The sequence below is a fragment of the Rhinopithecus roxellana genome, chromosome 19, assembly GCF_007565055.1.
Source record: "Rhinopithecus roxellana isolate Shanxi Qingling chromosome 19, ASM756505v1, whole genome shotgun sequence".
Classification (NCBI taxonomy): domain Eukaryota; kingdom Metazoa; phylum Chordata; class Mammalia; order Primates; family Cercopithecidae; genus Rhinopithecus; species Rhinopithecus roxellana.
This window is the reverse complement of record NC_044567.1, coordinates 77,269,057-77,297,035: the sequence shown is the minus strand read 5'-3', so window position 1 is coordinate 77,297,035 and position 27,979 is coordinate 77,269,057. Positions and strand designations below refer to the sequence as shown.

Genomic DNA, 27,979 nt, shown 5'->3' with positions numbered 1-27,979 from the left:
CGCAGGCTCATAGCATCTTATGGGTTTGGGGTGGATAGGAACATCTATGTGGGTACTTCTGTTGTTTGAATGTGGCACCTGTGAGCCCTCGAGGGTGTGGGAAAGGTGACTGCTACCCCTTCTCTCTGAAGACCCAGTTGGAGCCTGTGGTCACATCCACCCTTTCTTCCCCCTGGAACAGGGCTGCATGCCAGGCCCTAGCTGGACCCAGAGCACCTGGCCAATGACTGGGCCTGTCCTTCCCCTCAGCAGGGACGCCCTCATCCCGCACTCCATTCAGCCAAAAAGCAGCAATTGAGTCCCGCTCTGCCTCCACCTACAGGAATCCCTCCCAAAGCACCCGGGTCCCCGTCCAAGCCCTATTCAGACCAGCCTAGAAGCAGCGACTTAGCTACTGCCTTGTACTACTCACACTGGCCTTGGTTCTCCAGTCAAACTGGAAGCTCCCTGAGGGTAGAGGTTTCCCTGCCTCTACAACAACCCCACCCCCACCTCCCAGGACGCCTAGGAAAGCTTGATGCAAAGCCATCAAGAGTGAGATCCTGAAGAGTGGAGCTTTGTATGGTGGAGCTTTGGGGCTCTTTGCCAGGAGACCCCTTCAGACTTTCACAGCATCGGAGGTCTGCTATGGCCCCAGGGTCCTCAACAATGGTCCCTAGGGCCCTCCAGCCCACCAGCTGTGGGAGGTACTGGGAACAGCTCCCAGTTGGGAGGCCAAGTGCAATCAACCTGAGTGTGCAAAGCCTCCCTCCCAAGTCAGGCTGTGCTCCACTTCCTGTTGACCCTGGAGGGAATCCTTCGAGGCCTCTCTGCTATTCCTGCTCTGAATTCCGGCAAGGGAGCCCCTATGCTGTGGCAGCTGCCAGTTTAACTGGGGAATCAAGACCAGCACATGGGAACTAGTGAGAGAAGTGCCTAGTTTCACCAAATTCCCTCTGGAATTCCAGGAGGGGCAGGTGGGTAAGGCCCCACACCTGCGGTTTCAGGTAAATCTCTCCACCACCCTGCACCAGGCTGGGCCAAGCCAGGCGGCCCCTGCGTTTTCCTAGTCTCTGGGCTGCTGGAGGGAACTGGGTTGTTTTGGCATCAGCCTCTATTGAGCCGGAGCCCTTCCTTTCCTGCTGCTTTGCATAGTGGCACTAATTCCGTCCTCCTACCTCCACCAGGGACCTAGGCAACGGGGTAGATGGTGGGAGGAGGCTTCACTTCTCCCCTAAGCAGGGTCTCCACCTGCTTGAGGCTGTCCTGGGTGGGGGAGGCCTTGGCTTTACCTAAAGACTTTTTAACACCTTTGAACAACTCAGTTTCCCTTAGACTTTGAAGTTCTTGTTTTATGTATTTATTTATTTATTGCTGACTTATTTATTTATTTGTAGACGGAGTCTCACTCTGTTGCCTAGGCTGGAGTGCAGTGGCGCCATCTCAGCTCACTGCAACCTCCGTCTCCTGAGTTCAAGCAATTCTCTTGCCTCAGCCTCCCAAGCAGCTGGGATTACAGGTGTACACCACCATGCTCGGCTAATTTTTATATTTTTAGTAGAGACGAGATTTCACCATGTTGGCCAGGCTGGTCTAAAACTCCTGACCTCAAGTGATCCGTCCGCCTCGGCCACCCAAAGTGCTGGGATTACAGGCGTGAGCCACCGCACCCGGCCCGAAGTTCTTGTTAACAGAGAATCATTTGAGCATAGACCTTGGCCCCTCCACCAGACACCCCCCAAAGGGCTTGACTTCATGGGTTATAATGTAGGAGCCCTCCCTGGTCTGTTTTTCTGTTTTAAGGGCTTACACTCTGGGGGATATCATGTCTGTCTTGTGCACCCCCAGAACTGACATAGGCAATGGAAACATAGCTGGGTACTGATGGTGGAGACAAGAAACATCTCAGGTTGCTTTATCTGCGAAATGGGAATCCTAAAGCCCATCCGAGGGAAAGAATTTGGACTAGACGTTTTGTAAAAAATTATCACAATAAAATTGAGGGCTTACAGGCACAGTGGCTCATGCCTGTAATCCCAGCACTTGGGGGGCCGAGGCGGGCGGATCACCTGAAGTCAGGAGTTCACCTGAAGTCAGGAGTTGGAGACCAGGCTGGCCAACATGGTGAAACCCCATCTCTACTAAAAGCACAAAAATTAGCCGGGTGTGGTGGTGGGCTTCTGTAATCCCAGCTATTTAGGAGGCTGAGGCAGGAGAATCACTCGAACTTGGCAGGCAGAGGTTGCAGTGAGCCGAGATCGTGCCATTGCACTCCAGCCTGGGTGACAAAAGCAAAACTCCATCTCAAGAAAAAAAAAATCGAGTTTGTTTCCTTTGGGTGTACAGAATTTTAGCAAATGTACAGATTTGTATCATAACCACCACAATCAGAACACAGAATATGAACCAAAAGCTTTTATTGGGCCCAACACATACATATGGAGCCCCTCTTAAATGCAAGAAAACTGGATTGAACACCTACATCTTCGTTTACGCTCTGCCTGATGTACCTGCAAGAGGATCGCACTATCTGATTTTTACAAACAAGGAAATCAAGGCCCAGGGAAATTACCATAAGTGGCCAAAATCACACATAGACCTTCTGGCTCCGAGTCCAGCCTTCTCCCCACTACATCACGGCCGCCTCTCTTGAAGGGCGTTGCAGAAATAAGACCCTGAACCAAAGGAGAAGGAAAAGGAGGGAATCCGGGGACAACTTTGGCTATCTTCAAATGTTTGTGTATTGAAGGGGGATTTGATTTTCCTGTGATTCACAAGGTTCGAGGCCCCAAAGGCCCCACTCCTTCTTGCCAGATCCTAGTAGGAGACCTCTGAGCACCCTCAAGGAGAAGCCACTGTGCCATCCCTCCAGGACCCCAGCTCTGCAGCTGCCCCCTCTGCCTGCCCCCTCCCCAGAACACAGCTCCGAGGCCCCTGGTGGGCACATGCCCCACTGCCTACTGGGGGAATCCAGCCAGCTCCCCAGGGACCCTGGTTGAAGCACAGGCTGGTTCCTCCTCCATTCTAGCTTGACTTCCTGCCCTCTTGCTGCAGGTGCTGCTAGGGTTGGCGTGATCTGACCCGAGGTTTTGGGTGTTTTTCCAGCAGAATCAGAGGCAAGAGAAAAACAAAACAAAACGCAAAAAACTGTGGCTATTTGGGTGCTGTTTGGGTGACAAGAACAGTGAGTGTTCATCCCTTAGTAGGTGTCTGGCCTGGCTGAGGCTTCTCTGAGGGGCCTCTAAAGCCATCTCAGGGTGGGGTGCGGTGGCTCACGCCTGTAATCCTAGCACCATGGGAGGCCGAGGCAGGTGGATCACATGATGTCAGGAGTTCAAGACTAGCCTAGCCAACATGGTGAAACCCTATCTCTACTAAAAATACAAAAATTAGGCCCAGTGCGGTGGCTCACGCCTGTAATCCCAGCATTTTGGGAGGCCGAGGCGGACAGATCACCAGAGGTTGGGAGTTCAAGACCAGCCTGACCAACATAAAGGAACCCCATCTGTACTAAAAACACAGAATTAGCCAGGCATAGTGGTGAATGCCTGTAATCCTAGCTACTTGGGAGGCTGAGGCAGAAGAATCTCTTGAACCTGCCGGATATTGCGGTGAGCCGAGATCACGCCATTGCACTCCAGCCTGGGCAACAAGAGACAAACTCCATTTTAAAAAAAAAGCAAACAAACAAAAAACAAAAATCAACCAGGCGTGGTAGTGCATGCCTGTAATCCCAGCTACTGGGGAGGCTGAAGCAGGAGAATCACTTGAACCTAGGAAGGGGAGGTTGCAGTGAGCCGAGATCCGAGATCACGCCACTGCATTCCAGACTCGGCAACAGAGTGAGACTCTGTCTCAACAACAACAACAACAACAACAAAAAGCCATCTCAGAACATGGTATTTGGGATCCCTGTCTGCTCTCTTTGGTTCACCTCAAGAAGTGGGTTCAGAGCCCACATCTGCAACATTCCTGGGTGTGTCTTAGGTCTGCAAGCTGCTCCTGATATGTCATCTTCCAGTCCTGCCATTGACTCAGCTGCAAACCACCACAAACCCTCCACTTGGGATACCCACCTCTCCCACCCAAAAGCCTTTACTTGGAAACAGGTGACTACGGAGGACAAAAATAATGAGCATTATCTCCTGACTTAAATCAGAGTGTAGTTTGTTAAAACACACTTAGACTGATCCTAATATAATTTTCAATTTTTTAAAAAAGGCATTCCACCTCCGGATCTAATACCACTTTCCCCACGTGGCAGGAGGGGAATACAGAAGTTCATGTAAGTTGTGAGTCCGTATAGAACATTCCTGGGAGCTTGGACACTCTGCTTTTCACCTTTTACATTTGATTGTGTTCATGTATGTATTGTCATACAATCAAGTTCCCGTCCTTGTTATTTTCTTTATTATTATTATTATGTTTTTTGTTTTTTGTTTTTTTTTGTTTTTTGAGACAGAGTTTCATTCTTGCTGCACAGGTTGGAGTGCAATGGCACAATCTTGGCTCATTGTAACCTCCACCTCCTGGGTTCAAGCAATTTTCCTGCCTCAGCCTCTCAAGTAGCTGGGATTACAGGCGCCCACTGTCAGGCTCAGCTAATTTTTGTACTTTTGGGAGAGACAGAGTTTCACCACATTGGCCAGGCTGGTCTCCAGCTCCTGACCTCAGGTGATCCACCCACCTCGGCCTCCCAAATTGCTGGGATTACAGGCATGAGCCATGGTGCCCTTCCCTGTCCTGTCATTTTAAAATGATTATACCAGCCAGAGGATGTCCAGACACAGCATGGGCGACCTGGCCATGCCCAGCCCGGTGGACATTTGAGTTCTTTGCTTGGCACTGTCCTCTCATGCTCTGGGTCCACTCAGTAGATGCTTATTGAATTCCTGGGCCTGGGGCTGTGCCAGCTGCCTCGTCCCGTCACCTTCCAGCTTGTTCTCTCCTTCCATATCTTGCCTATTTACCTAAAGGGAATGTTTCCAATTTGAAATTTCTATTTTACCATTATACTACCAACATATATATATATACCTGGCCGGGCACGGTGGCTCATGCCTGTAATCCCAGCACTTTCGGAGGCCAAGGCAGGTGGATCACCTGAGGTCAGGAGTCGAGGTCAGCCTGACCAACATGGCGAAACCCCGTCTCTACTAAAAATACAGAACTAGTCAGGCATGGTGGAGCATGCCTGTAATCCCAGCTACTTAGGAGGCTGAGGCAGGAGAATCATTTGAACCCAGGAAGTAGAAGTTGCAATGAACCGAGATTGTGCCATTGCACTCCATCCAGCCTGGGCAACAAGAGTAAAATTCCTTCAAAAAATATATATACATATTACAATTTTATATATATATTACATAATGTATTTTTTTACCTTTATATATATACATTACATAATGGTAAAATATTATCTCTGCCCCAAGTAGATTGTTAGCACCAGAAGAGAAAGAATCATGTCTTTTGTTTATCTAGATATGCCCATCTGCCTGGTACAATCTCTGACACGTTATAGGCAACAACTACTTGGGGAATCGGTAAATGCACGAATAGAATGAGTGAATGAATGAATGGACGAAAGGCAGAAATCCAACCTCAGGCCGGGCCTGGTAACTCACACCTATAATCCCAGCACTTTGGGAGGCCGAGGCGGGTGGATCACGAGATCAAGAGATCGAGACCATCCTGGCTAACACAATGAAACCCCATCTCTACTAAAAATACAAAAAATTAGCTGGACACGGTGGCGGGCGCCTGTAGTCCCAGCTACTCCGGAGGCTGAGGCGGGAGAATGACATGAACCCATGCGGGCAGAGCTTGCAGTGAGCCGAGATCGTGCCATTGCACTCCAGCCTGGGTGACAGAGCAAGACTCGTCTCAAAAAAAAAAAAAAACAAAAAAAACAAAAAAGAAAGAAAGAAATCGAAATCCAGCCTCAAAGAGCATATGGTCTGGTAAGAGGAACAAAATGTCTGCAAATAGCCACAGGACAGGTCAAAGGAAGGAGAGAGGCTATTTCCAGCTGAGGGCACCCCATCAGGAAAGCACCCCAGACTTCCTACAACTACTAGACACATCTCGATGCTTTTCACTTCTCTATCAATGGATTGTCTCCCTGGAGAATCATCCCCAAAGTGAAATTACTTAGCACATCCGGTTAGGTAGATCTTTATGTACTTCTTGGTTGTTCAGAGATCATCAACCAGTGCAAACAATACCCCATCAACACACAACAGTGCCTGCCCCTCTCTTCCCCAAGCCTTCCGAGGCCCTTTCTCCGTACCTGAACGCCCTCCTCTGTGCCTGAACCCCCCGGCCATATCATGTGGCAAGCTTAAGGGTCCAACGAGATACAGGAAGTGAAACACGATGCACACTGAAACGTGCAATACAAATATGCAGCATGATGTGCCTCGGTTCACTAAACCGAGCTACGTTGGGTGGTTGTTTTCTACCACTTTCCTTAATGCCTATGGACACCTTATTCCGCAGCTGAAGTTCCTCGTGTTCAACTCTCCTCATCTTCATTGAACATCCTCTGTGCAGGGACTTGACCCCTGTCCTGCTAGCTTTGCACTGAGGCAAGTTCTGTCCATGCCTAGTAGTGCCACCATCTTTACTAGATGAGGTTTCTGAAGAGCTTGGCATGAGGCCGGGTGCGGTGGCTCACGCCTGTAATCCCAGCACTTTGGGAGGCCAAGACAGGTGGATCACAAGGTCAGGAGATCGAGACCATCCTGGCCAACATGGTGAAAGCCTGTCTTTACTAAAAACACAAAAAATTAACCGGGCACGGTGGCGGGTGCCTGCAGTCCCAGCTACTCAGGAGGCTGAGGCAGGAGAAACCCATGAACTTGGGAGGCGGAGCTTGCAGTGAGCCGAGATCGCGCCACAGCACTCCAGTCTGGGCGACAAAGCGAGACTCCATCTCAAAAAAAAAAAAAAAAGAAAAAGAAAAAAGAAAAAAAAGAGCTTTCCATGGAAGGAAAGCCCGGGGGCCTTGGATAGGCATCACTTAGGAACTGGGAGAGCTCCAGGCAAGCCACCTGATCTCTTTGAGCCTCAGTATCCTCACTCACATCCCTATGGCTCAGTAGAGTGCCAAGCACATGGTGGACACGCAGAAGTATTGATCATCTTCCTCACCTCCCCTAGGAGAGCCCTTGGGAATCCCCACATAATATTCCCTGAAGACCTTAATCCAATGAGCTGAGTAATTGACTCGGTACCACACTCAGAGAAAGGACATTAGAAGCCAAAAGGAGGTAGAGTATGTCCCAGTACAATAACCAGCCTCTGATCTCAAGGAAGAAAGAACAGAGCTGCAGGTGGGAAGTGTGCGCCGCAAATCACCAAAGTGGGAGTGGAAGGAGCACCCACCAGTCCCTCAGAGGCCATCCCTAAGACCCGGTGAGTATGGCTTCGAAAAATGTGATTGTCCTCAACCCCACAGTCTTGAACCTAACAGAAGATCTCAAAGCCTGAAAGATACCACTTTAGGATCAACAGCAGATCTGCGACTTTCCACAGCAGGCACACAGAACCCTAGAGTTAGTCAAGGTTGGACATAGGAAGGGCTTCCAAACACACAGAGAAATTCATTAATCCTAGATTATAAAGGGAGGTTCTTTAAAAGAACCAAGATGATTCTGAGATTTATCCTGAGATTTTTTTTCGACACAGAGTCTCACTCTGTCGCCCAGGCTGGAGTGCAGTGGCGCAATCTCGGCTCACGGCACCCTCTGCCTCCCAGGTTCAAGCAATTCTTGTGCCTCAGCCTCCCCAGTAGCTAGAATTACAGGGGCATGCCACCAGGCCTGGCTAATTTTTCTATTTTCAGTAAAGACGGGGTTTCACCATGTTGACCACGCTGGTCTCAAACTCCTGACCTCAGGTGATCCACCTGTCTCAGCCTCCCAAACTGTTGGGATTACAGGCGTGAGCCACCAGGCCCAGCCTATCCTGAGCCTTTTGAGGCTGAAACCAGAGATGCGAAGCCCAGTCTCTCCCCACTGGCCATGCGGAGGCCCTTGTTGGGTAGTCTCTCAGCCTGCAGGAGCCAGGGATCTGGCCCCAAGTGATGCCCCAACAGTGGGCCACTTCCCAGTACTGTCAGGAAAATCCCAAGTCTAATTCAAAGTTGATTTTTTACTAGCAATGAATGATGGACGTGGTCTCCATTGCTCAAGGCCCTGGGAAGATCTAGACTAGAAAAAAGGATCACTGACTTCTACCCACACCTGTGGGCCTCAGTTCTTCCCTCTGGTCCATGGTTGCCGTGGTAACACTTTGTAAAGGTGTTTCCCCAGGGGTCCCTAGAGTCCTCTGAGTCACCATAACTCTGAGGTCAACAGAAGTGGAGAGGTGAGAGGAGACACTCCCCTACCCTGGCTGGTCCCACGTGTTCCTGGCTGTAACCTGTTCTGGGAGCCTCGCCACCCCCGTGTCCATCTACAGAGTTCTGGATTAGTCCCCAGTTCAGGCCCCTGCTATCCTCATTCCTAAGGGAGGCTGGAGACTTCTCCCATGGCCTAAAGTCCACATCTAAGTCCCCAGCACTAGCAAAAGGGCCCTGTCATGGGGTGCTCCCTGCCTCAGTTGACATTGGAGGAACATGGAAGAAGCTAAAATAACTAAATAACTGAGTAGCATCATACTACCTGCTCTAGAGAAAAAAAAAAATTCTTTTTTTCTGAGATGGAGTTCTGCTGTGTTGCCCAGGCTGGAGTGTAGTGGCCGATCTCAGCTCACTGCAAGCTCCACCTCCTGGGTTCAGGCCATTCTTCTGCCTCAGCCTCCTGAGTAACTGGGACTACAGGTGCCTGCCACCACACCCAGCTAATTTTTTGGTATTTTTAGTAGAGACGGAGTTCCACCATATTAGCCAGGATGGTCTTGAACTCCTGACCTCGTGATACACCCGCCTCGGCCTCCCAAAGTGCTGGGATTACAGGCCTGAGCCACCGCCTCCAGCCTGATAGGGCACCTTTCCGCATGATGTGTTCTGAGTTCCAAAGCTGGGGAAGACACTCAAACCTTCAAGAGCTCTTCTAACTTTGAGATTCTCTGATGGTTTCAGGGCTAGGGGAGGAAGCGCTTGTGGTCCGTGTCTGTTCCCGGGATTTCTGTTTCTTGGTTTGTATCTCTGCTGCAGGTCCAAGGAGCTGGGGCAATACCCTGAGTCTGGGTTTTTTGTCCCCAGAGACCTGGGGGAGCCCCCCCACCCCCACCCCCCTCAAGGCTCAGGGAAAGGGGAGAGCAAAGTGTGGGGTTGGTTCCCTCTAGTGGTCAGTGTTAGCACTGCATCCAGCTGCCTCAGGCGGGCCCAGGAGGAGTCAACAAAAGTGGAATTCAGGACTGAATCGTTCCCAGAACCCCCACAATCTATTGGCTGTGCTTGGCCCCTTTTCCCAACACACACATTCACTCTGCTGGGTGAAGGGGAAACGTGGGGAGGAGGAAAGGGATAGGATAGAGAGTGGGATGGGGTCTGTAGGGGTCTCAAGGACTGGCTATCCTGACATCCTTCCCCGCGTTCAGGTTGGCCACCATGGCATGCTGCCAGAGGGCACCCACCTGCTCCTTAAAGAGAGGACAAGTTGGGTGGTATCTCTGGCTGACACTCTGTGCACAACCCTCACAATGCTGGTGACGGTGGGAAGGGAAAGATGACAAGCCAGGGGGCATGATCCCAGCGTGTGTGGGAGGAGCTTCTAAATTATCCATTAGCACAGGCACGTCAGTGGCACCATGCATAAATGTACAGAGAAACAGGTGGGGGCAACCAGCGAGAGATAAGGGGCCAGGGTATAAAAAGGGCCCACAGGAGACCAGCTCCAGGATCCCAAGGCCCAACTCCCCGAACCTCTCAGGGTCCTGTGGACAGCCCACCTAGCTGCAATGGCTGCAGGTAAGCGCCCCTAAAATCCATTTTCGCACGATGTGTACCGAAGGAAGAGGCGGCGCCCTGTAGATGGGACCGGGGCACTAACCCTCAGGTTTGGGGCTTCTGAATGTGAGTATCGCCATCTAAGCCCAGATATTTGGTCAATCTCAGAATGTTCCTGGTCCCTGGAGGGATGGAGAGAGGAAAACAAACAGCTCCTGGGGCAGGGAGAGCTCTGGCCTCTTGCTCTCCGGCTCCGTCTGTTGCCCTCCGGTTTCTCCCCAGGCTCCCGGACATCCCTGCTCCTGGCTTTTGCCCTGCTCTGCCTGCCCTGGCTTCAAGAGGGCAGTGCCTTCCCAACCATTCCCTTATCCAGGCTTTTTGACAACGCTATGCTCCGCGCCCATCGCCTGCACCAGCTGGCCTTTGACACCTACCAGGAGTTTGTAAGCTCTTGGGGAATGGGAACACATCACAGGTGGCAGGAAGGGGTGACATTCCCTTGCTGGGAAGTCATGGGAGGAGACTAAGGAGCTCAGGTTGTTTTCTGAAGCGAAAAGGCAGGCAGATGAGCATATGCTGAGTGAGGTTCCCAGAAAAGTAACAATGGAAGCTGGTCTCCAGCGTAGATCTTGGTGGGTGGTCCTTCTCCTAGGAAGAAGCCTATATCCCAAAGGAACAGAAGTATTCATTCCTGCAGAACCCCCAGACCTCCCTCTGCTTCTCAGAGTCTATTCCGACACCCTCCAACAGGGAGGAAACGCAGCAGAAATCCGTGAGTGGATGCCTTCTCCCCAACTCAGGGATGGGGGAGGCCTGTGGTCAGAGCCCCTGGGCAGCACAGCCACTGCATGTCCTTCCCCTGCAGAACCTAGAGCTACTCCGCATCTCCCTACTGCTCATCCAGTCGTGGCTGGAGCCCGTGCAGTTCCTCAGGAGTGTGTTTGCCAACAGCCTGGTGTATGGCACCTCAGACAGCGACGTCTATGACCTCCTAAAGGACCTAGAGGAAGGCATCCAAACGCTGATGGGGGTGAGGGTGCTGCCAGGGGTCCCCAATCCTGGAACCCCACTGGCTTCGAGGGCTGGGGGAGAGAAACACTGCTGCCCTCTTTTTAGCAGTCAGGCCCTGACCCAAGAGAACTCACCTTAGTCTTCATTTCCCCTGGTGAATCCTCCAGGCCTTTCTCTATACCCTGAAGGAGAGGGAGGAAAATGAATGAATGAGAGAGGGAGGGAACAGTAACCAAGCGCTCTCAGCCTCTCCTTCTCTTCCTTCACTTTGCAGAGGCTGGAAGATGGCAGCCCCCGGACTGGGCAGATCTTCAAGCAGACCTACAGCAAGTTTGACACAAACTCACACAACAATGATGCACTGCTCAAGAACTACGGGCTGCTCTATTGCTTCAGGAAGGACATGGACAAGGTCGAGACATTCCTGCGCATCGTGCAGTGCCGCTCTGTGGAGGGCAGCTGTGGCTTTTAGATGCCTGGGTGGCAATCTGTGACTCCTCCCCATTGCCACTCCTGGCCATGGAAGGTGCCACTCCAGTGTCCAACAGCCTTGTCCTAATAAAATTAAGTTGCATCATTTTGTCTGACTAGGTGTCCTTCTATAATGTTATGGGGAGGAGGGTGGTGATATGGAGCAAGGGGCAGGTTGGGAAGATGACCTGTAGGGCCTGCGGGGTCTACTGGGAACCAGGCTGGAGTGCAGTGGCACCATCTTGGCTCACTGCAACCTCTGCCTCCTGGGTTCAGGCAATTCTCCTGCCTCAGTCTCCCGAGTTGTTGGAATTCCAGGCATGCACGACCAGGCTCAGCTAATTTTTGTATTTTGGGAAGAGACAGAGTTTCACCATGTTGGCCAGGCTGGTCTCCAATTCCTGACCTCAGGTGATCCACCCACCTCGGCCTCCCAAATTGCTGGGATCACAGGCATGAGCGATGATGCCCTTCCTTGTCCTGTTATTTTAAAATAATTATACCAGCAGGAGGACGTCCAACACAGCATGGGCAACCTGGCCATGCCCAGCTGAGTGGACATTTGACTTCTTTGCTTGGCACTGTCCTCTCATGCACTGGGTCCACTCAGTAGATGCTTGTTCAATTCCTGGGCCTGGGGCTGTGCCAGCTGCCTCGTCCCCTCACCTTCTGGCTTATTCTCTCCCTCCATATCTTACCTATTTTCCTCATGGGACTGTTCTCCATTCGAAATTTCTATTTTTGCCATATTATATTTACTTTTTTGCTATTATCTCTGCGACCAGTAGATTGGTAGCTCTAGAAGAGAAAGGATCATGTTTTTTGTTTACCTAGTTATGCTCATCTTCCTGGTACAATCTCTAGTATATGTTATAGGCAACAACAACTTGTGGAATCAGTGAACGCATGAATAGAAGAATGAGTGAATGAATGAATGGACGAAAGGCAGAAATCCAGCCTCAAAGAGCTTACAGTCTGGTAAGAGGAACAAAATGTCTACCAATAGCCACAGGACAGGTCAAAGGAAGGAGAGAGGCTATTTCCAGCTGAGGGCACCCCATCAGGAAAGCACCCCAGACTTCCTACAACTACTAGACACATCTCGATGCTTTTCACTTCTCTATCAATGGATTGTCTCCCTGGAGAATCATCCCCAAAGTGAAATTACTTAGCACGTCCGGTTAGGTAGATCGTTATGTACTTCTTGGTTGTTCAGAGATCATCAACCAGTGCAAACAATACCCCATCAACACACAACAGTGCCTGCCCCTCTCTTCCCCAAGCCTTCCGAGGCCCTTTCTCCGTACCTGAACGCCCTCCTCTGTGCCTGAACCCCCGGCCATATCATGTGGCAAGCTTAAGGGTCCAATGAGATACAGAAAGTGAAACACGATGTATACTAAAACATGAAATACAAATATGCAGCATGATGTGCCTCGGTTCACTAAACCGAGCTACGTTGGGTGGTTGTTTTCTACCACTTTCCTTAATGCCTATGGACACCTCATTCTGCTGCTGAATTCCTTGTGTTCAATTCCCCCCATCTTCATGGAACATCTTCTGTGCAGGGACTTGACCCCTGTCCTGCTAGCTTTGCACTGAGGCAAGCTCTGTCTATGCCTAGTAGTGCCACCATCTTTACCAGATGAGATTTCTAAAGATCTTGGCATGGAAGGAAAGCCTGAGGGCCTTGGATAGGCATCACTTAGGAACTGGGAGAGCTCCAGGCAAGCCACCTGATCTCTTTGAGCCTCAGTATCCTCACTCACATCCCTATGACTCAGTAGAGTGCCAAGCACATGGTGGACACGCAGAAGTATTGATCATCTTCCTCACCTCCCCTAGGAGAGCCCTTGGGAATCCCCACATAATATTCCCTGAAGACCTTAATCCAATGAGCTGAGTAATTGACTCGGTACCACACTCAGAGAAAGGACATTAGAAGCCAAAAGGAGGTAGAGTATGTCCCAGTACGATAACCAGCCTCTGATCTCAAGGAAGAAAGAACAGAGCTGCAGGTGGGAAGTGTGCGCCGCAAATCACCAAAGTGGGAGTGGAAGGAGCACCCACCAGTCCCTCAGAGGCCATCCCTAAGACCCGGTGAGTATGGCTTCGAAAAATGTGATTGTCCTCAACCCCACAGTCTTGAACCTAACAGGAGATCTCAAAGCCTGAAAGACACCACTTTAGGATCAACAGCAGATCTGCGACTTTCCACAGCAGGCACACAGAACCCTAGAGTTAGTCAAGGTTGGACATAGGAAGGGCTTCCAAACACACAGAGAAATTCATTAATCCTAGATTATAAAGGGAGGTTCTTTAAAAGAACCAAGATGCCTGTGAGATTATCCTGAGCTTTTTTTTTTTATTTTTGTTATTGATACAGAGTCTCACTCTGTCTCCAAGGCTGGAGTGCAGTGGCGTGATCTCGGCTCCCTGCAATCTCCACTTGGCGGGTTCAAGCAATTCCCTGCCTCAGCCTCCTGAGTAGCTGGGATTACAGGGGCCTGCCGCCATGCCCGGCTAATTTTTGTATTTTTAGTACAGACGTGATTTCATCATCTTGGCCAGGTTGGTCTTGAACTCCTGACCTCATGATCCACCCACCTTGGCCTCCCAAAGTGGAGGGATTACAGGTGTAAGCCACCACACCCAGCTTATCCTGAGCCTTTTGAAGCTGAAACCAGTGGTGGGAAACCCAGCCTCTCCCGACTGACCATGCGGAGGCCCTTGTTCGGTAGTCTCTCAGCCTGCAAGAGCCAGGGATCTGGCCCCAAGTGATGCCCCAACAGTGGGCCACTTGCCAGGACTGTCAGGAAAATCTCAAGTCTAATTCAATGTTGATTTTTTACTAGCAATGAATGATGGACAAGGTCTCCATTGCTCAAGGCCCTGGGAAAATCTAGACTAGAGAAAAGGATCACTGACTTCTACCCACACCTGTGGGGCTCAGCGCTTCCCTCTGGTCCATGGTTGCCATGGGAACCCTTTGTAAAGTTGTTTCCCCAGGGATCCCTGGAGTCCTCTGAGTCACCATAACTCTGTGGTAAAACAAACGGATAGATGAGAGGAGAGACTCCCCTGCCCTGGCTACTCCCACGTGTTCCTGGAAGTAATGTGTCTGGGGAGCCTCGCCACCCCTGTGCCTATCTGCGGAGTTATGCAGTGGTCCCCAGTTAGGGCCCCTGCCAGGGCTCATTCCTAAGGGAGGCTGGAGACTTCTTCCATGGCCGAAAATCCACATCTAAGTCCCCAGCACTGGCTAAAAGGCCCTGTCATGGGGTGCCGTCTGTCCCAGTTGACATTGGAGGAAGGATGGTGGGGGAGGCAGAAGCTACCTGGAGCTCAGGGACCCTCCTCCATTCCCACCTGGCTCCTCCTCTTTGCTGGTGCTGGAAGGAGCAGGGGAAAGTGGTGTCTCCACCCTCCCTTGGCCCCAGCTTTCTCAGAACTGGTATCATTGATGACACCCGTCTTGGATCCTCCCACAGCCCTGCCTGGAGAACAGCCCACAGCTCAGTGCACTCCCAGCAGATGATGAGTCTGGGGTGCTGGTTGGATAACGCTTCGGGAATGACGGCAGAAGGAGGTCTGTCTTCTGCTCTGAAAGGGAGGAGATGGCAGGGCCCCAGCATTCACATCCTGGGCCACAGGGCTGTGGGTTTTCAATGTTGGTTGCCAACACCACAGCCAACCACTTCTAGAAACGTTTCCTTGTTTCCTTGCTTGTGTTTCTACAGCGTCAAGTGCTAGATGCTCTTAAACTCAGCGGGGGATGATTTCAGTGCCCGTGAGGATGTTCTTTCCTGCTGTCATCTCTGGGGGCATCTGATGCCTGTGACCTCCAGATGATAGTGAAACAGCCCCAACCCTGGGCACCAGGAGACAGGAGGCTCAGTCCTGGCCTTCTCTGCCTTCGCCTTGTCCTGTTGTGAGGTTTCTACAAGGCACCCCATGCCACTGCGCTATTCTCACCTGGGAATAGAGAAAGAACAATCTGCCCCTTATGGAAAGACAAAATGAGGCAAAGAGCCCCTTGTGTTGCGGGCAGGATCCCTGCACTCAGAGGGATTTAGAAGCTGAAATAACTGGGTTGGGAGCAGTGGCTTGCGCCAGTGATCTCAGTATTTTGGGAGGCCAGGGAGGGTGGATCACCTAAACTCAAGAGTTCGAGACCAGCCTGGCCAACATACTGAAACCTCGTCTCTACTAAAAGTACAAAACAGCCCGGCATAGTCGTGGGCGCCTGTAATCCCAGCTACTAGGGAGGCTGAGGAGGGAGAATCACTTGAAGCCAGGAGGTGGAGGTTGCAATGAGGCAAGATTATGCCACTGCACTCCAGCCTGGGCAACAGAATGAGACTCCATCTCAAATAAATAAATAAATAAATAAAACTGAAATAAAGAAACTAAAATAACTAAATAACTGAGTAGCACCACACTACCTGCTTTGGATAAAGGACTTTTTTTTTTTATCCAATAGGGCATCTTTCGGCGTGACGTGTTCTGAGTTCCAAAGCTGGGGAAGAGACTCAAACCTTCAAGAGCTCTTCCAACTTTCAGATTTTCTGATGGTTTCAGGGCATAAGACGAAGCGCTTGTGGTCCGTGCCTGTCCCCGGGATTTCTGTTTCTTGGTTTGTATCTCTGCTGCAGTTCCAAGGAGCTGGGGCAATACCTCGAGCCTGGGTTCTTCCTCCCCAGGGACCTAGGGGAACACACACACACACACACACACACACACACACACCCACCCACAAGGCTCAGGGAAAGGGGAGAGCAAAGTGTGGGGTTGGTGCCCTCTAGTGGTCTGTATTAGCACTGCATCCAGTTGCCTCAGGCGGGCCCAGGAGGAGTCAGCAAAAGTGGAATTCAAGACTGAATCGTGCCCGGAACCCCTGCAATCTATTGCCTGTGCTTGGCCCCTTTTCCCAACACACACATTCTCTCTGCTGTGTGGAAGGAAACATGGGGGGGGGGGACCGAGGAAAGTGACAGGATAGAGAGTGGGATGGGGTCTGTAGGGGTCTCAAGGACTGGCTATCCTGACATCCTTCCCCGGGTTCAGGTTGGCCACTATGGGATGCTGCCAGAGGACACCCACGTGATCCTTAAGGAGAGGACAGGTTGGGTGGTATCTCTGGCTGACCCTCTGGGCACAACCTTCACAATGCTGGTAATAGTGGGAAGGGAAAGATGACAAGCCAGGGGCATGATCCCAGCATGTGTGGGAGGAGCTTCTAAATTAGCCACTAGCACAGGCACGTCAGTGGCCCCGTGCATAAACGTACAGAGAAACAGGTGGGGTCAAGCAGCGAGAGATAAGGGGCCAGGGTATAAAAAGGGCCCACAGGAGACCAGCTCCAGAATCCCAAAGCCCGACTGCCCGAACCACTCAGAGTCCTGTGGACAGCCCACCTAGCTGCAATGGCTGTAGGTAAGCACCCCTAAAATCCCTTTCAGCACGATGTGTCCCAAAGGGAGAGGCGGCACCCTGTAGATGGGATGGGGGCATTAACCCTCAGGTTTGGGGCTTCTGAATGTGAGTATCGCCATCTAAGCCCAGATATTTGACCAATATCAGAATGTTCCTGGTCCCTGGAGGGATGCAGAGAGAAAAACAAACAGCTCCTGGGGCAGCGAGAGCACTGGCCTCTTGCTCTCTGGCTCCCTCCGTTGCCCTCTGGTTTCTCCCCAGGCTCCCGCACATCCCTGCTCCTGGCTTTTGCCCTCCTCTGCCTGCCTTGGCTTCAAGAGGCTGGTAGGGTCCCAAGCGTACCCTTATCCAGGCTTTTTGACCACGCTATGATCGAAGCCCATCGCCTGCACCAACTGGCCTTTGACACCTACCAGGAGTTTGTAAGCTCTTGGGGAATGGGTGGGAATGGGTGCGTGTCAGGGGTGGCAGGAAGGGGTGACTTTCCCCTACCGGGAAGTCATGGGAGGAGACTAAGGAACTCAGGGTTGTTTTCTGAAGCAAAAATGCCAGCAGATGAGCATACGCTGAGCGAGATTCCCAGAGAAATAACAATGGGAGCTGGTCTCCAGCATAGAGACCAGTAGTCCCTCTTGGTTGGGGGGGTCCTTCTCCTAGGAAGAAACCTATATCCCAAAGGAAAAGAAGCATTCGATCATGGAGAACCCCCAGGCCTCCTTCTGCTTCTCAGACTCTATTCCCACACCCTCCAACATGGAGGAAACGCAGGAGAAATCCGTGAGTGGATGCCTTCTCCCCCAGGCGGGGATGGGGGAGGCCTGTGGTCAGAGCCCCGGGCAGCACAGCCACTGCATGTCCTTCCCCTGCAGAACCTAGAGCTGCTCCGCATCTCCCAGCTGCTCATCCAGTCCTGGCTGGAGCCCGTGCAGTTCTTCAGCAGTGTGTTTACCAACAACCTGGTGCATGGCACCTCGGACAGCGACGTCCATGACCTCCTAAAGAACCTAGAAGAAGGCATCGAAACGTTGATGGGGGTGAGGGTGGCGCCAGGGGTCCCCAATCCTGGAACCTCACTGGCTTCGAGGGCTGGGGGACAGAAACGCTGCTGCCCTCTTTTTAGCAGGCAGGCCCTGACCCAAGAGAACTCACCTTAGTCTTCATTTCCCCTGGTGAATCCTCCAGGTCTTTCTCTACACCCTGAAGGGGAGGGAGGAAAATGAATGAATGAGAGAGGGAGGGAGGGAACAGTGATCAAGCGCTCAGCCTCTCCTTCTCTTCCTTCACTTTGCAGAGGCTGGACGATGGCAGCCCCCGGACTGGGCAGATCTTCAAGCAGACCTACAGCAAGTTTGACACAAACTCGCACGACGATGACGCACTGCTCAAGAACTATGGGCTGCTCCACTGCTTCAGGAAGGACATGGACATGGTCGAGACATTCCTGCGCATGGTGCAGTGCCGCTCTGTGGAGGGCAGCTGTGGCTTCTAGGTGCCCGCATGGCATCCTGTGACCCCTCCCCAGTGCCTCTCCTGGCCCCGGAAGGTGCCAATCTAGTGCCCACCAGCCTTGTCCTAATAAAATTAAGTTGTATCATTTTGTCTGACTAGGTGTCCTTCTATAATATTATGGGGTGGAAGGTGGTGGTGTGAAGCAAGGGGCAGCTTGGGAAGATGACCTGTAGGGCCTGCAGGGTCTATTGGGAACCAGGCCACTGAAATATAAGAGATTTGGTTGTTCCTGTGCCATAAGAAAGCTGACACATCACTGCAGTCTGTTACTCACTAAGGCCATTCCACCAGGTCAGTGGTCCCAGCTTACTGGTCATAGCTCACTGGTCATCCCAGAGATGGCTTGAAGGCGTTTCTTCCTCCCCCACCATCACGAGCAAAACCAAACCTGGCCCCCCAGGAGTGGGAAGAAATGAAAACAAGATAGATTATTAAGTGCAGAGGCAAAAACTTCCCAACAGGTGAGGAAACAACATCATAGAATTACTTGTGTGCAGAAGAACTCTAAGATCAATATTCATTAAGCCTAACTACTTTTATGAGAACAATGCAAAAATGAGTTGGAGACATACAGAACCAGAGCATTTGGGATCTCAATTAGGGCAAGGAAAGTGGGAGAGAGATTTAATTTGGGGTTGCAAACGTAGTGACAACAGGTACCAGGAAGATAACAACGTAAGCAATGAGGGTTGGATGGAAGGCGATAAATCCCAGATGACACTCGCTTTCCTTTGGTGGATGCAACACAGAGGGGTGAGAACAGCACAATCTGCAGAACTCAAGCCCCGCTGAGGTAGGACCCACCCAGCCTGTCACCATCAGGACTGCAGGGACAGGGCTTCCAGACCTTCTGATTCTTTGAGACAGCCAGGACATCCAGACTTTTACGTGTAATCTAACATTTAAACATTAGAAACACATATTGAAAATATATTAAGGGCAAAAATTAACCCAAACACACATGGTCTCCAAGCTGTCTGTGAGCAAGTTTGTTCTGAGAGATGCTGATTGGGGAACTTGGTATAAGGGAAAGAATCAGAAAAATTTGGTTTTTATGTAATTTAGTGCTCTTGAGTAAATTACTTGACCAAGCTGAGATAATAATATATTGCTTTACTAGGATTATGAGAGGATTAAACACAATGACATTTTGACATATTATAGTACTCAAGAAACTGTAGTTATTTCTGCATTGAATTTTTGGATGTTTTGTATTTTCTGATGCAGTATCTAAATACCTGTTGTGAAATTATATTGTTTTCCTTGGCAATTAGGAAATAATAAACATCTCAGATGTTTGTTATTTCCAAATAAGCACTAAAGAGCGTGGTTAGCTCTTTAAAGTTAAGAGTTTACTCTCCCAAGCACTTTGGCTAAGTGACTGGTGGCCTATAAATCGATACTAAGATGCTCACAGGAACTCTAGTATCCAGAAATGATTTCACAAAGTCAGGAATTATTCTGCAAGGCAAACAATCAATCCCCTAATTAATCTTCTTTAGAAGTTCTGATTCTTATTGCTATAATAAATTTTCTTGATAACAAGACCCACTTGTGTTCATTTTTGGCTATTTTACAGTTAGTAACTCAGTCTTTAGGAAGTGGTTGAAAGCTGAAATAATCAGAACTCTGGAGCCGCTGCATTTCTCAGTTCAGAAGTCATTCCTGTATCTTACGTCGTACTTCTACTATCTGGCTTTAAAATTATGGCATTTTGGAGTTAGAAGGGCCTCATAAGTCAGTCTAGTTTCTTCTACTTTGGGAATCTTATCCTACGGCATCCATTATAGTCAGTATTCCAATTACAAGTGTGTAGCACTAGAACCAAGGGAATCACTTTCACAAGGCTCCTCATTCTATTAAACCACTCTCACTGCAGAAAACTATTTCTTGTATGGAGCTGGAATCAATATTCCTGCAATGTCCTTCATTCGGCCTTAAAATTATTTAGAAATCTCACGTTCTTGAGAAGTCGATGGAATGAGCACAATTGTCATTATCTCTTGGCTTGCGTGTTTTTAAAGGAAAGGTGAGCCATCTTAGTAAGTATTTGTTGAATGCATGTGACAGGGGAATGACAATGTCCAGCGCCTACCTGGGTGACTAAGAGGGTTCTAAAGTGGGGTGGTCCTAACATACAACTGAACTGCAGGGGGAGCCACACTCCAGAGAGTGTCCACCCAGCCCCTCGGGTGTAGGTGAATCCACTCAACCACTGCTGATTGAGAATTACAAAGATACTACATGACTTTGCACATTTTCGAATATAAAAAGACCTTAAAGACCATCTATTTTAAACTCTTTTGATTTACCCACAGTTATTCTACTTTTCAGCTCATCAACTTGGTGTGGACAGCAATTTCCGCTGCAAATTTGAGATGTCTAGGGTGTTTTCTAAACGATGCATACGTGAGCCCTCAATCTCTGAGAGTCTGATGTAATTAGCCTGGAATCTGGTTCAGGCAAGAGTCGTTTGAAAACTTTTCCAGGTGATCCTAATGTGTAAACAAGGTTGATAACCACTGTGTTAGGGACCGCAGAGATGAGACCACGTGTCCACAGCTGTTGTATTTGTGGAACAGGGAAAAAGGAGAAAAAGGAGACGAGAGGCCTGGGCCAGTTGTGGTGTCACCTGCTCCGAATTCCAACCAGTCATCTCAAAAGTGTTTCTCAGGAGCCAGTCACAAAAAGACAAATACTGTCTGATACCAGTCATATGAGGTACTCAGAGCAGTCAAATTCATAGAGACAAAAAGTAGGATGGTGGCTGTCAGAGGCTGTGGGGAGGGAGGGAATAGGGAGCTATTTAATGAGCAAAGGGTTTAGACCATGCAAGATGAAAAGGGTTCTGAAGATGGATGGTGGTGATGGTTGCATGACAATGTGAATGTACTTTGACGTGACTGAATTATATACGTAAAATGGTTAAGATGGAAATTTTTATATCTTCTCACAACTAAAAAATGTTAATAGTCTATTTTTGTGTTTGTTTTTGTTTTTGAGACACAGGCTGGAGTGTGGTGATGTGATCTCGGTTCACTGCAACATCCACCTCCTGGATTCAAATGATTCTCCTGCCTCAGCCTCCTGAGTTGCTGGTATTATAAGCGTGCACCACCACACAGGAGTAAGTTTTATATTTTTAGTAAAGACAGGGTTTCACCATGTTGGCCAGGCTGGTCTGAAACTCCTGGCCTCAGGGGATTCACCAGCCTTGGCCTCCCAAAGAGCTAGGATTACATGTGTGAGCCACCACGCTTTACCCTTAATGGTATTTTCTAACGACTCTTCCTGAAGATAAGATTAGCGAGACTGGCACAAGGAAGAGTTCAGTAGGCAGAGCTCGAGTCATCCTTGACCCCTGGGATAATGTTTTCCTGACTCTGTCATTTTTTTGAATTTACCCTAACCTAAAAGGACCACTTCTGAATTTCTTCCAAGAGCATTGTTGAAATGCACGTGGTGGGTTTTCTCCCTTTATACATAGTTCAGAGCAGAACTTACCCCTTCCCTTGTTTTCTGAATTATCAGGTCTGGGCTTCTAGGCCAAGACAAGCTGACACTTTGCCTGGCTGCTTCTTTAATTCAGAAGGCCCTGGAGTGCTGAGGCACATAATGAGCACCGCTGGGATTAGGGTTACCAACTTGTCCTCATTTTCAGTAGACTTTCTCAATGTCAACACTGAAAGTCCCACGTTCCTTCCAAGAATCCCTCAGCTCAATGCAAACTCAGCTAATAGGACTGGTCACCCTACTAGTAGTCCTAAATCACAGGGGACCCAACTGGGGGGAAAGTAGGGGAAGGAGCAAGAAAAAGACTAGAAAAATCAGAAAGCTGTGCATGGCGTCTATGACTTTTGATGGCCCTCAAGGTTACCATGGATTTCTGATTCTTACTTTGAGTTCACTGTGATTATAACAATGTGCTTAATTACCACCAGAATTATCAGTGTAATAATTAAAACCAACAAATGTGAACACCATGCTAGTTTATTACAAGTATTACGTCATTTCTTTCTAATTATAATCTTCTAAGGTAAATACTATTATTAATCCTATGGTAAGAAGTCCCACTAAAGATATAACTTATGCTTTCTCAGGTCTAGAGAGAAAGACACTAAAATGTCACCCTGACCATCCTTGAGAGGATAAATGGCCAGACGGTGCCCCGGAAGGTGCCACTCCAGTGCCCACCAGCCTTGTCCTAATAAAATTAAGTTGTATCATTTTGTCTGACTAGGTGTCCTTCTATAATATTATGGGGTGGAAGGTGGTGGTGTGAAGCAAGGGGCAGCTTGGGAAGATGACCTGTAGGGCCTGCAGGGTCTATTGGGAACCAGGCCACTGAAATATAAGAGATTTGGTTGTTCCTGTGCCATAAGAAAGCTGACACATCACTGCAGTCTGTTACTCACTGAGGCCATTCCACCAGGTCAGTGGTCCCAGCTTACTGGTCATAGCTCATTGGTCATCCCAGAGATGACTTGAAAGTGTTTCTTCCTCCCCCACCATTACCAGCCACACCAAACCTGGCTCCCCAGGAGTGAGAAGAAATGAAAACAAGATGGGCTATTAAGTACAGAGGCAAAAGCTTCCCAACAGGTGAGGAAACAATGTCATAGAATTACTTGTGTGCAGAACAACTTTAAGATGAATTTTCCTTAAGCCCAACTACTCTTGGGAAATGAGAACAATGCAAAAATGAGTTTCAGACATACAGAACCAGAGCATTTGGAATCAGAATTAGGGCGAGGGAAGTGGAAGAGAGATTTTATTTGGGGTTGCAGTTGCAGTGCCAACAGGTGCCAGGAAGATAACAACTTAAGCAATGAGGGCTGGATGGAATGGGATAAATCCCAGATGACACTCGCTTTCCTTTGGTGGATGCAACACAGAGGGGTGGGAACCAGCACAATCTGCAGAACTCAAGCCCCTGCTGTGGTAGGACCCAGCCAGCCTGTCACCATCAGGACTGCAGGGACAGGGCTTCCAGACCTTCTGATTCTTTGAGACAGCCAGGACATCAGACCTTTACGTGAAATCTAACATTTAAACACTGGCAACACATATTGAAAATATATTAAGGGCAAAAATTAACCCAAACGCACATGGTCTCCAAGCTGTTTGTGAGCAAGTTTATTCTAAGAGATGCTGATTGGGGAACTTGGTGTAAGGGAAAGAATCAGAAAAATTTGGTTTTTGCATAATTTAGTGCTCCTGAATAAATTACTTGACCAAGCTGAGATAATAATATATTGCTTTACTAGGATTGTGAGAGGATTAAACACAATGACATTTTTGATATATTATAGTACTCAAGAAATTGTAGTTATTTATGCATTGAATTTTTGGAGGTTTTGTGTTTTCTGATGGAGTGTCTAAATATCTGTTGTGAAATTATACTGTTTTCCTTGACAATTAGGAAATAATAAACATTTGAGATGTTTAGTGCTGAGAAGCACTAAAGAGCGGTGGTTGGTTGTTTAGAGTTAAGAGTTTACTCTCCCAAGCACTTTGGCTTAGTGATTGGGGATCTATAAATCGATACTAAGATGCTCACAGGAATTCTAGTATCCAGAAATGATTTCATGAAGTCAGGAATTATTCTGCAATGCAAATAATCAACCCCCTAATTAATCTTCTTTAGAAGTTCTGATTCTTATGTGCTATAATGAATTTTCTTGATAATGAGACCCATTTGTGTTCATTTTTGGCTATTTTGCAGTTAATAACTCAGTCCTTGGGGAGTGGCTGAAAGCTGAAATAATAAGAACTCTGGAGCTGCTTCATTTCTCAGTTCAGAAGCCATTCCTGCATCTTACATCGTTCTTCTACTATCTGGCTTTAAAATTATGCATTTTGGAGTTAGAAGGGCCTCATAAGTCAGTCTAGTTTCTTCTACTTTGGGAATCTTATCCTCCGGCATCCATTATAGTCAGTATTCCAATTACGAGCGTGTAGCACTGGGACCAAGGGAATCACTTTTTCACAGGGCTCCTCATTCTATTAAACCACTCTCATTGCAGAAAACTATTTCTTGCACGAAGCTGGAATCAATATTCCTGCAGTGTCCTTCATTCGGCCTTAAAATTATTTAGAAATCTCACGGTCTTTAGAAGTCGATGGAATGAGCACAATTTTAATTATCTCTTGGCTTGCGTGTTTTAAAAGGAAAGGTGAGCCATCTTAGTAAGTATTTGTTGAATGCACGTGACAGGGGAATGACAATGTCCAGCGCCTGCATGGGTGACTAAGAGGGTTCTAAAGTGGGGTGGTCCTAACATACAACTGAACTGCAGGGGGAGCCACACTCCAGAGAGTGTCCACCCAGCTCCCCTCAGGTATAGGAGAATGCACTCAAACGCTGCTGGTTGAGAAGTAGAAAGATACTACATGACTTTGCACATTTTCGAATATAAAAAGACTTTAAAGACCATCTACTTTAAACTCTTTTTGATTTACCCACAGTTATTCTACTTTTCAGCTCATCAACTTGGTGTGGACAGCAATTTCCGCTGCAAATTTGAGATGTCTAGGGTGTTTTCTAAACGATGCATATGTAAGCCCTCACTCCCTGAGATTCTGATATAATTAGCCTGGAATCTGGTCCAGGCAAGAGTAGTTTGAAAACTTTCCCAGGTGATTCTAATGTGTAAACAAGGTTGATAACCACTGTGTTAGGGACTGCAGAGATGAGAGCCTCGTGTCCACAGGTGTATTGGTTTAACAGGGAAAAAGGAGAAAAAGGAGATGAGAGGCCTGGGCCAGTTGTGGTGCCACCTGCTCCTAATCCCAACCAGTCATCTCAAAAGTGTTTCTCAGGAACCAGTCATAAAAAGACAAATACTGTCTGATACCAGTCATATGAGGTACTCAGAGCAGTCAAATTCATAGAGACAAAAAGTAGGATGGTGGCTGCCAGAGGCTGTGGGGAGGGAGGGAATAGGGAGCTATTTAATGAGCAAAGGGTTTTGGCTGTGCAAGATGAAAAGGGTTCTGAAGATGGATGGTGGTGATGGTTGCATGACAATGTGAATGTACTTCATGTGACAGAACTGTACACGTACAACGGTTAAGATGTACACGTATGTTGGTAAAATGCTTATATATTCTCACAACTAAATATGTTAAAAGTCTATTTTGGTTTTTGTTTTTGAAACAGAGGCTGGAGTGCGGTGGTGCGATCTCAGCTCACTGCAACCTCCACCTCCCGGGTTCAAATGGCTCTCGTGCCTCAGCCTCCTGAGTAGCTGGTATTATAGCGTGCACCACCACACACGGTTAATTTTTGTGTTTTTTGTAAAGACAGGATTTCACCATGTTGGTCAGGCTGGTCTCAAACTCCTGGCCTCAGGGGATCCACCCGCCTTGGCCTCCCAAAGTGCTAGGATTATAGGCATGAGCCACTGTGCCTGACCCTTAATGTTATTTTATAATGAAAACTCTTCCTAAAGATAAGACTAGTGAGACTGGCACAAGGAAGAGTTCAGTAGGCAGAGGTCGAGTCATCCTTGACCCCTGGGATAATGTTTTCCTGACTCTGTCATTTTTTTTAATTTACTCTAACCTAAAAGGACCACTTCTGAATTTCTTCTATGAGCATTGTCGAAATACACATGGTGGGTTTTGTCCCTTTATACACAGTTGAGAGCAGAACTGACCCCTTCCCTTTTCTTCTGAATTACAAGGTCTGGGCTTCTAGGCCAAGACAACCTGACACTTTGCCTGGCTGCTTCTTTAATTCAGAAGACCCTGGAGTGCTGAGACACATGATGAGCACTGCTGGGATTAGGGTTACCAACTTGTCCTCATTTTCAGGAGACTTTCTCAATGTCAACACTGAAAGTCCCACATTCCTTGAAGAATCCCTCAGCTCAATGCAAACTCAGCTAATAGGACTGGTCACCCTACTAGTAGTCCTAAATCTTAAGGGACCAAACTCGGGGGAAAGTAGGGGAAGGAGCAAGAAAAAGACTAGAAAAATCGGAAAGTTGTGCACGGCGTCTATGACTTTTGATGGCCCTCAAGGTTACCATGGATTTTTGATTCTTGCTTTGACTTTATGTGATTATAATGATGTGCTTAATTACTACCAGAATTATCAGTGTAATAATAAAAACCAACAAATGTGAACACATGTCTCTAGTACCATGCTGGTTTATTACAAGTATTATGTCATTTCTTTCTAACTATAATTCTCTAAGGTAAACATTATTATTAACCCAATGGTAAGAAGTCCCACTAAAGAGATAACTTACGCTTTCTCAGGTCTACAAAGAAAGACACCAAAATGTCACCCTGACCATCCTTGAGAGGATAAATAGCCAGGCACGGTGGTTCACGCCTGTAATCTCAGCACTTTGGGAGGCTGAGGCAGGAGGGGTTCAGAAGTTCAAGACCAGCCTGGCCAACATGGTGGCACCCCATCTCTACTAAAAAGGCAAAAATTAGCCAGGTGTGGTGGTGCACACCTGTATTCCCAGCTACTGAGGCATGAGAATCGCTCCAGCCCGGGAGGCAGAGTTGCGCTGAGCCGATCATGCCACTGCACTCCAGCTGGGTGGCTGAGCAAGATTCTGTCTCAAAAACAATAATAAAGAGGATAAACTTTTGGAGTATTAAAGGCCACTCTTCCTCTGTAGAAAATCAAGATAACTGCAATTTAAGCGTGAGCCAGTTGCTTTAATGTTCAGAAAGAATATGATCAAAACCATTTAGGGGTTGGGGCCTCCTCCTATAGACAATGAAGGCAGCTACCCTCAGAAGCTCTATTATACTGGAAGAGAGATGTGAGACCCTTCCTGCTTTAAGAATCAATGAAGGCCGGGGGCGGTTGCTCAAGCCTGTAATCCCAGCACTTTGGGAGGCCGAGACAGGCGGATCACGAGGTCAGGAGATCGAGACCATCCTGGCTAATACGGTGAAACCCCATCTCTACTAAAAAATACAAAAAACTAGCCGGGCGAGGTGGGGGGCGCCTGTAGTCCCAGCTATTCGGGAGGCTGAGGCAGGAGAATGGCATAAACTCAGGAGGCAGAGATTGCAGTGACCTGAGATCCGGCCACTGCACTCCAGCCTGGGCGATAGAGCGAGACTCCGTCTCAAAAAAAAAAAAGAATCAATGAAGCCGAGCATGGTGGCTCAGCCTGAAATCTCAGCACTTTGAGAGGTGGGCAGATCACCTGAGGTCAGGAGTTTGAGATCAGCCTGGCCAACATAATGACACCCTGTCTCTACTAATAACACAAAAATTAGCCGGGCGTGGTGCACACACCTGTAATCCCAGCTACTCCAGAGGCTGAGGCAGGAAAATTGCGTGAAGCCTGGAGACAGAAGTTGCAGTGAACCGAGGTCACCTCATTGCATTCCAGCCTGGGAGACAGAGCAAGACTCCATCTCCAAAAAAAAAAAAAAAAAAAAAAAGAATCAGTGAGAAGGGGCTGCCTGACCCCTTGTGATGTGGATCCTTCGGGAAGGAAAGAGAACAGAGGTTCCAAGTCTACAAGGCGTTCCAAGTAACCCAGCCAATTCTGAAGAGTTTTGCGGGACAGCTCATCTAAACTACTCAGCTCTAAGAACTGGAACCCTGGAAATCCAAGCAAGAGGATACCCGCAGCTGGACCAGGCCCCAAAGACAGAGATCATCCTCCCTCAGAGATCCACAGCAGCTGGGAACCCGGA

At 48.6% G+C, this 27,979-nt stretch overlaps 2 protein-coding genes across 7 annotated transcripts; both read left to right on the top strand.

The window, feature by feature from the left end:
* Positions 1 to 9,738: 9,738 nt before the first annotated feature.
* Positions 9,739 to 11,462, top strand: LOC104675453 (somatotropin). 5 transcript variants are annotated; one of them, XM_010380026.2, is made up of 5 exons: positions 9,739 to 9,892; positions 10,154 to 10,314; positions 10,524 to 10,643; positions 10,737 to 10,901; positions 11,157 to 11,462. In XM_010380026.2, exons 1-5 carry the CDS (start codon positions 9,883 to 9,885, stop codon positions 11,352 to 11,354), a joined length of 654 nt encoding a protein of 217 aa, XP_010378328.1. In that variant the 5' UTR covers positions 9,739 to 9,882; the 3' UTR covers positions 11,355 to 11,462. The 5 variants fall into 5 exon arrangements, with proteins under 5 accessions (XP_010378328.1, XP_010378329.1, XP_010378331.1 ...); XM_010380027.2 differs by having other exon boundaries at positions 10,569 to 10,643; positions 11,157 to 11,459; XM_010380028.2 differs by lacking the exon at positions 10,524 to 10,643 and having other exon boundaries at positions 9,827 to 9,892; positions 11,157 to 11,459.
* Positions 11,463 to 16,732: 5,270 nt separating this feature from the next.
* Positions 16,733 to 18,386, top strand: LOC104675456 (somatotropin-like). 2 transcript variants are annotated; one of them, XM_030923218.1, is made up of 5 exons: positions 16,733 to 16,789; positions 17,051 to 17,211; positions 17,447 to 17,566; positions 17,659 to 17,823; positions 18,081 to 18,386. In XM_030923218.1, the coding sequence occupies exons 1-5, from the start codon at positions 16,780 to 16,782 to the stop codon at positions 18,276 to 18,278; spliced, it is 654 nt and encodes a 217-aa protein (XP_030779078.1). In that variant the 5' UTR covers positions 16,733 to 16,779; the 3' UTR covers positions 18,279 to 18,386. The 2 variants fall into 2 exon arrangements, with proteins under 2 accessions (XP_030779078.1, XP_030779079.1); XM_030923219.1 differs by having other exon boundaries at positions 16,736 to 16,785.
* Positions 18,387 to 27,979: the final 9,593 nt, after the last annotated feature.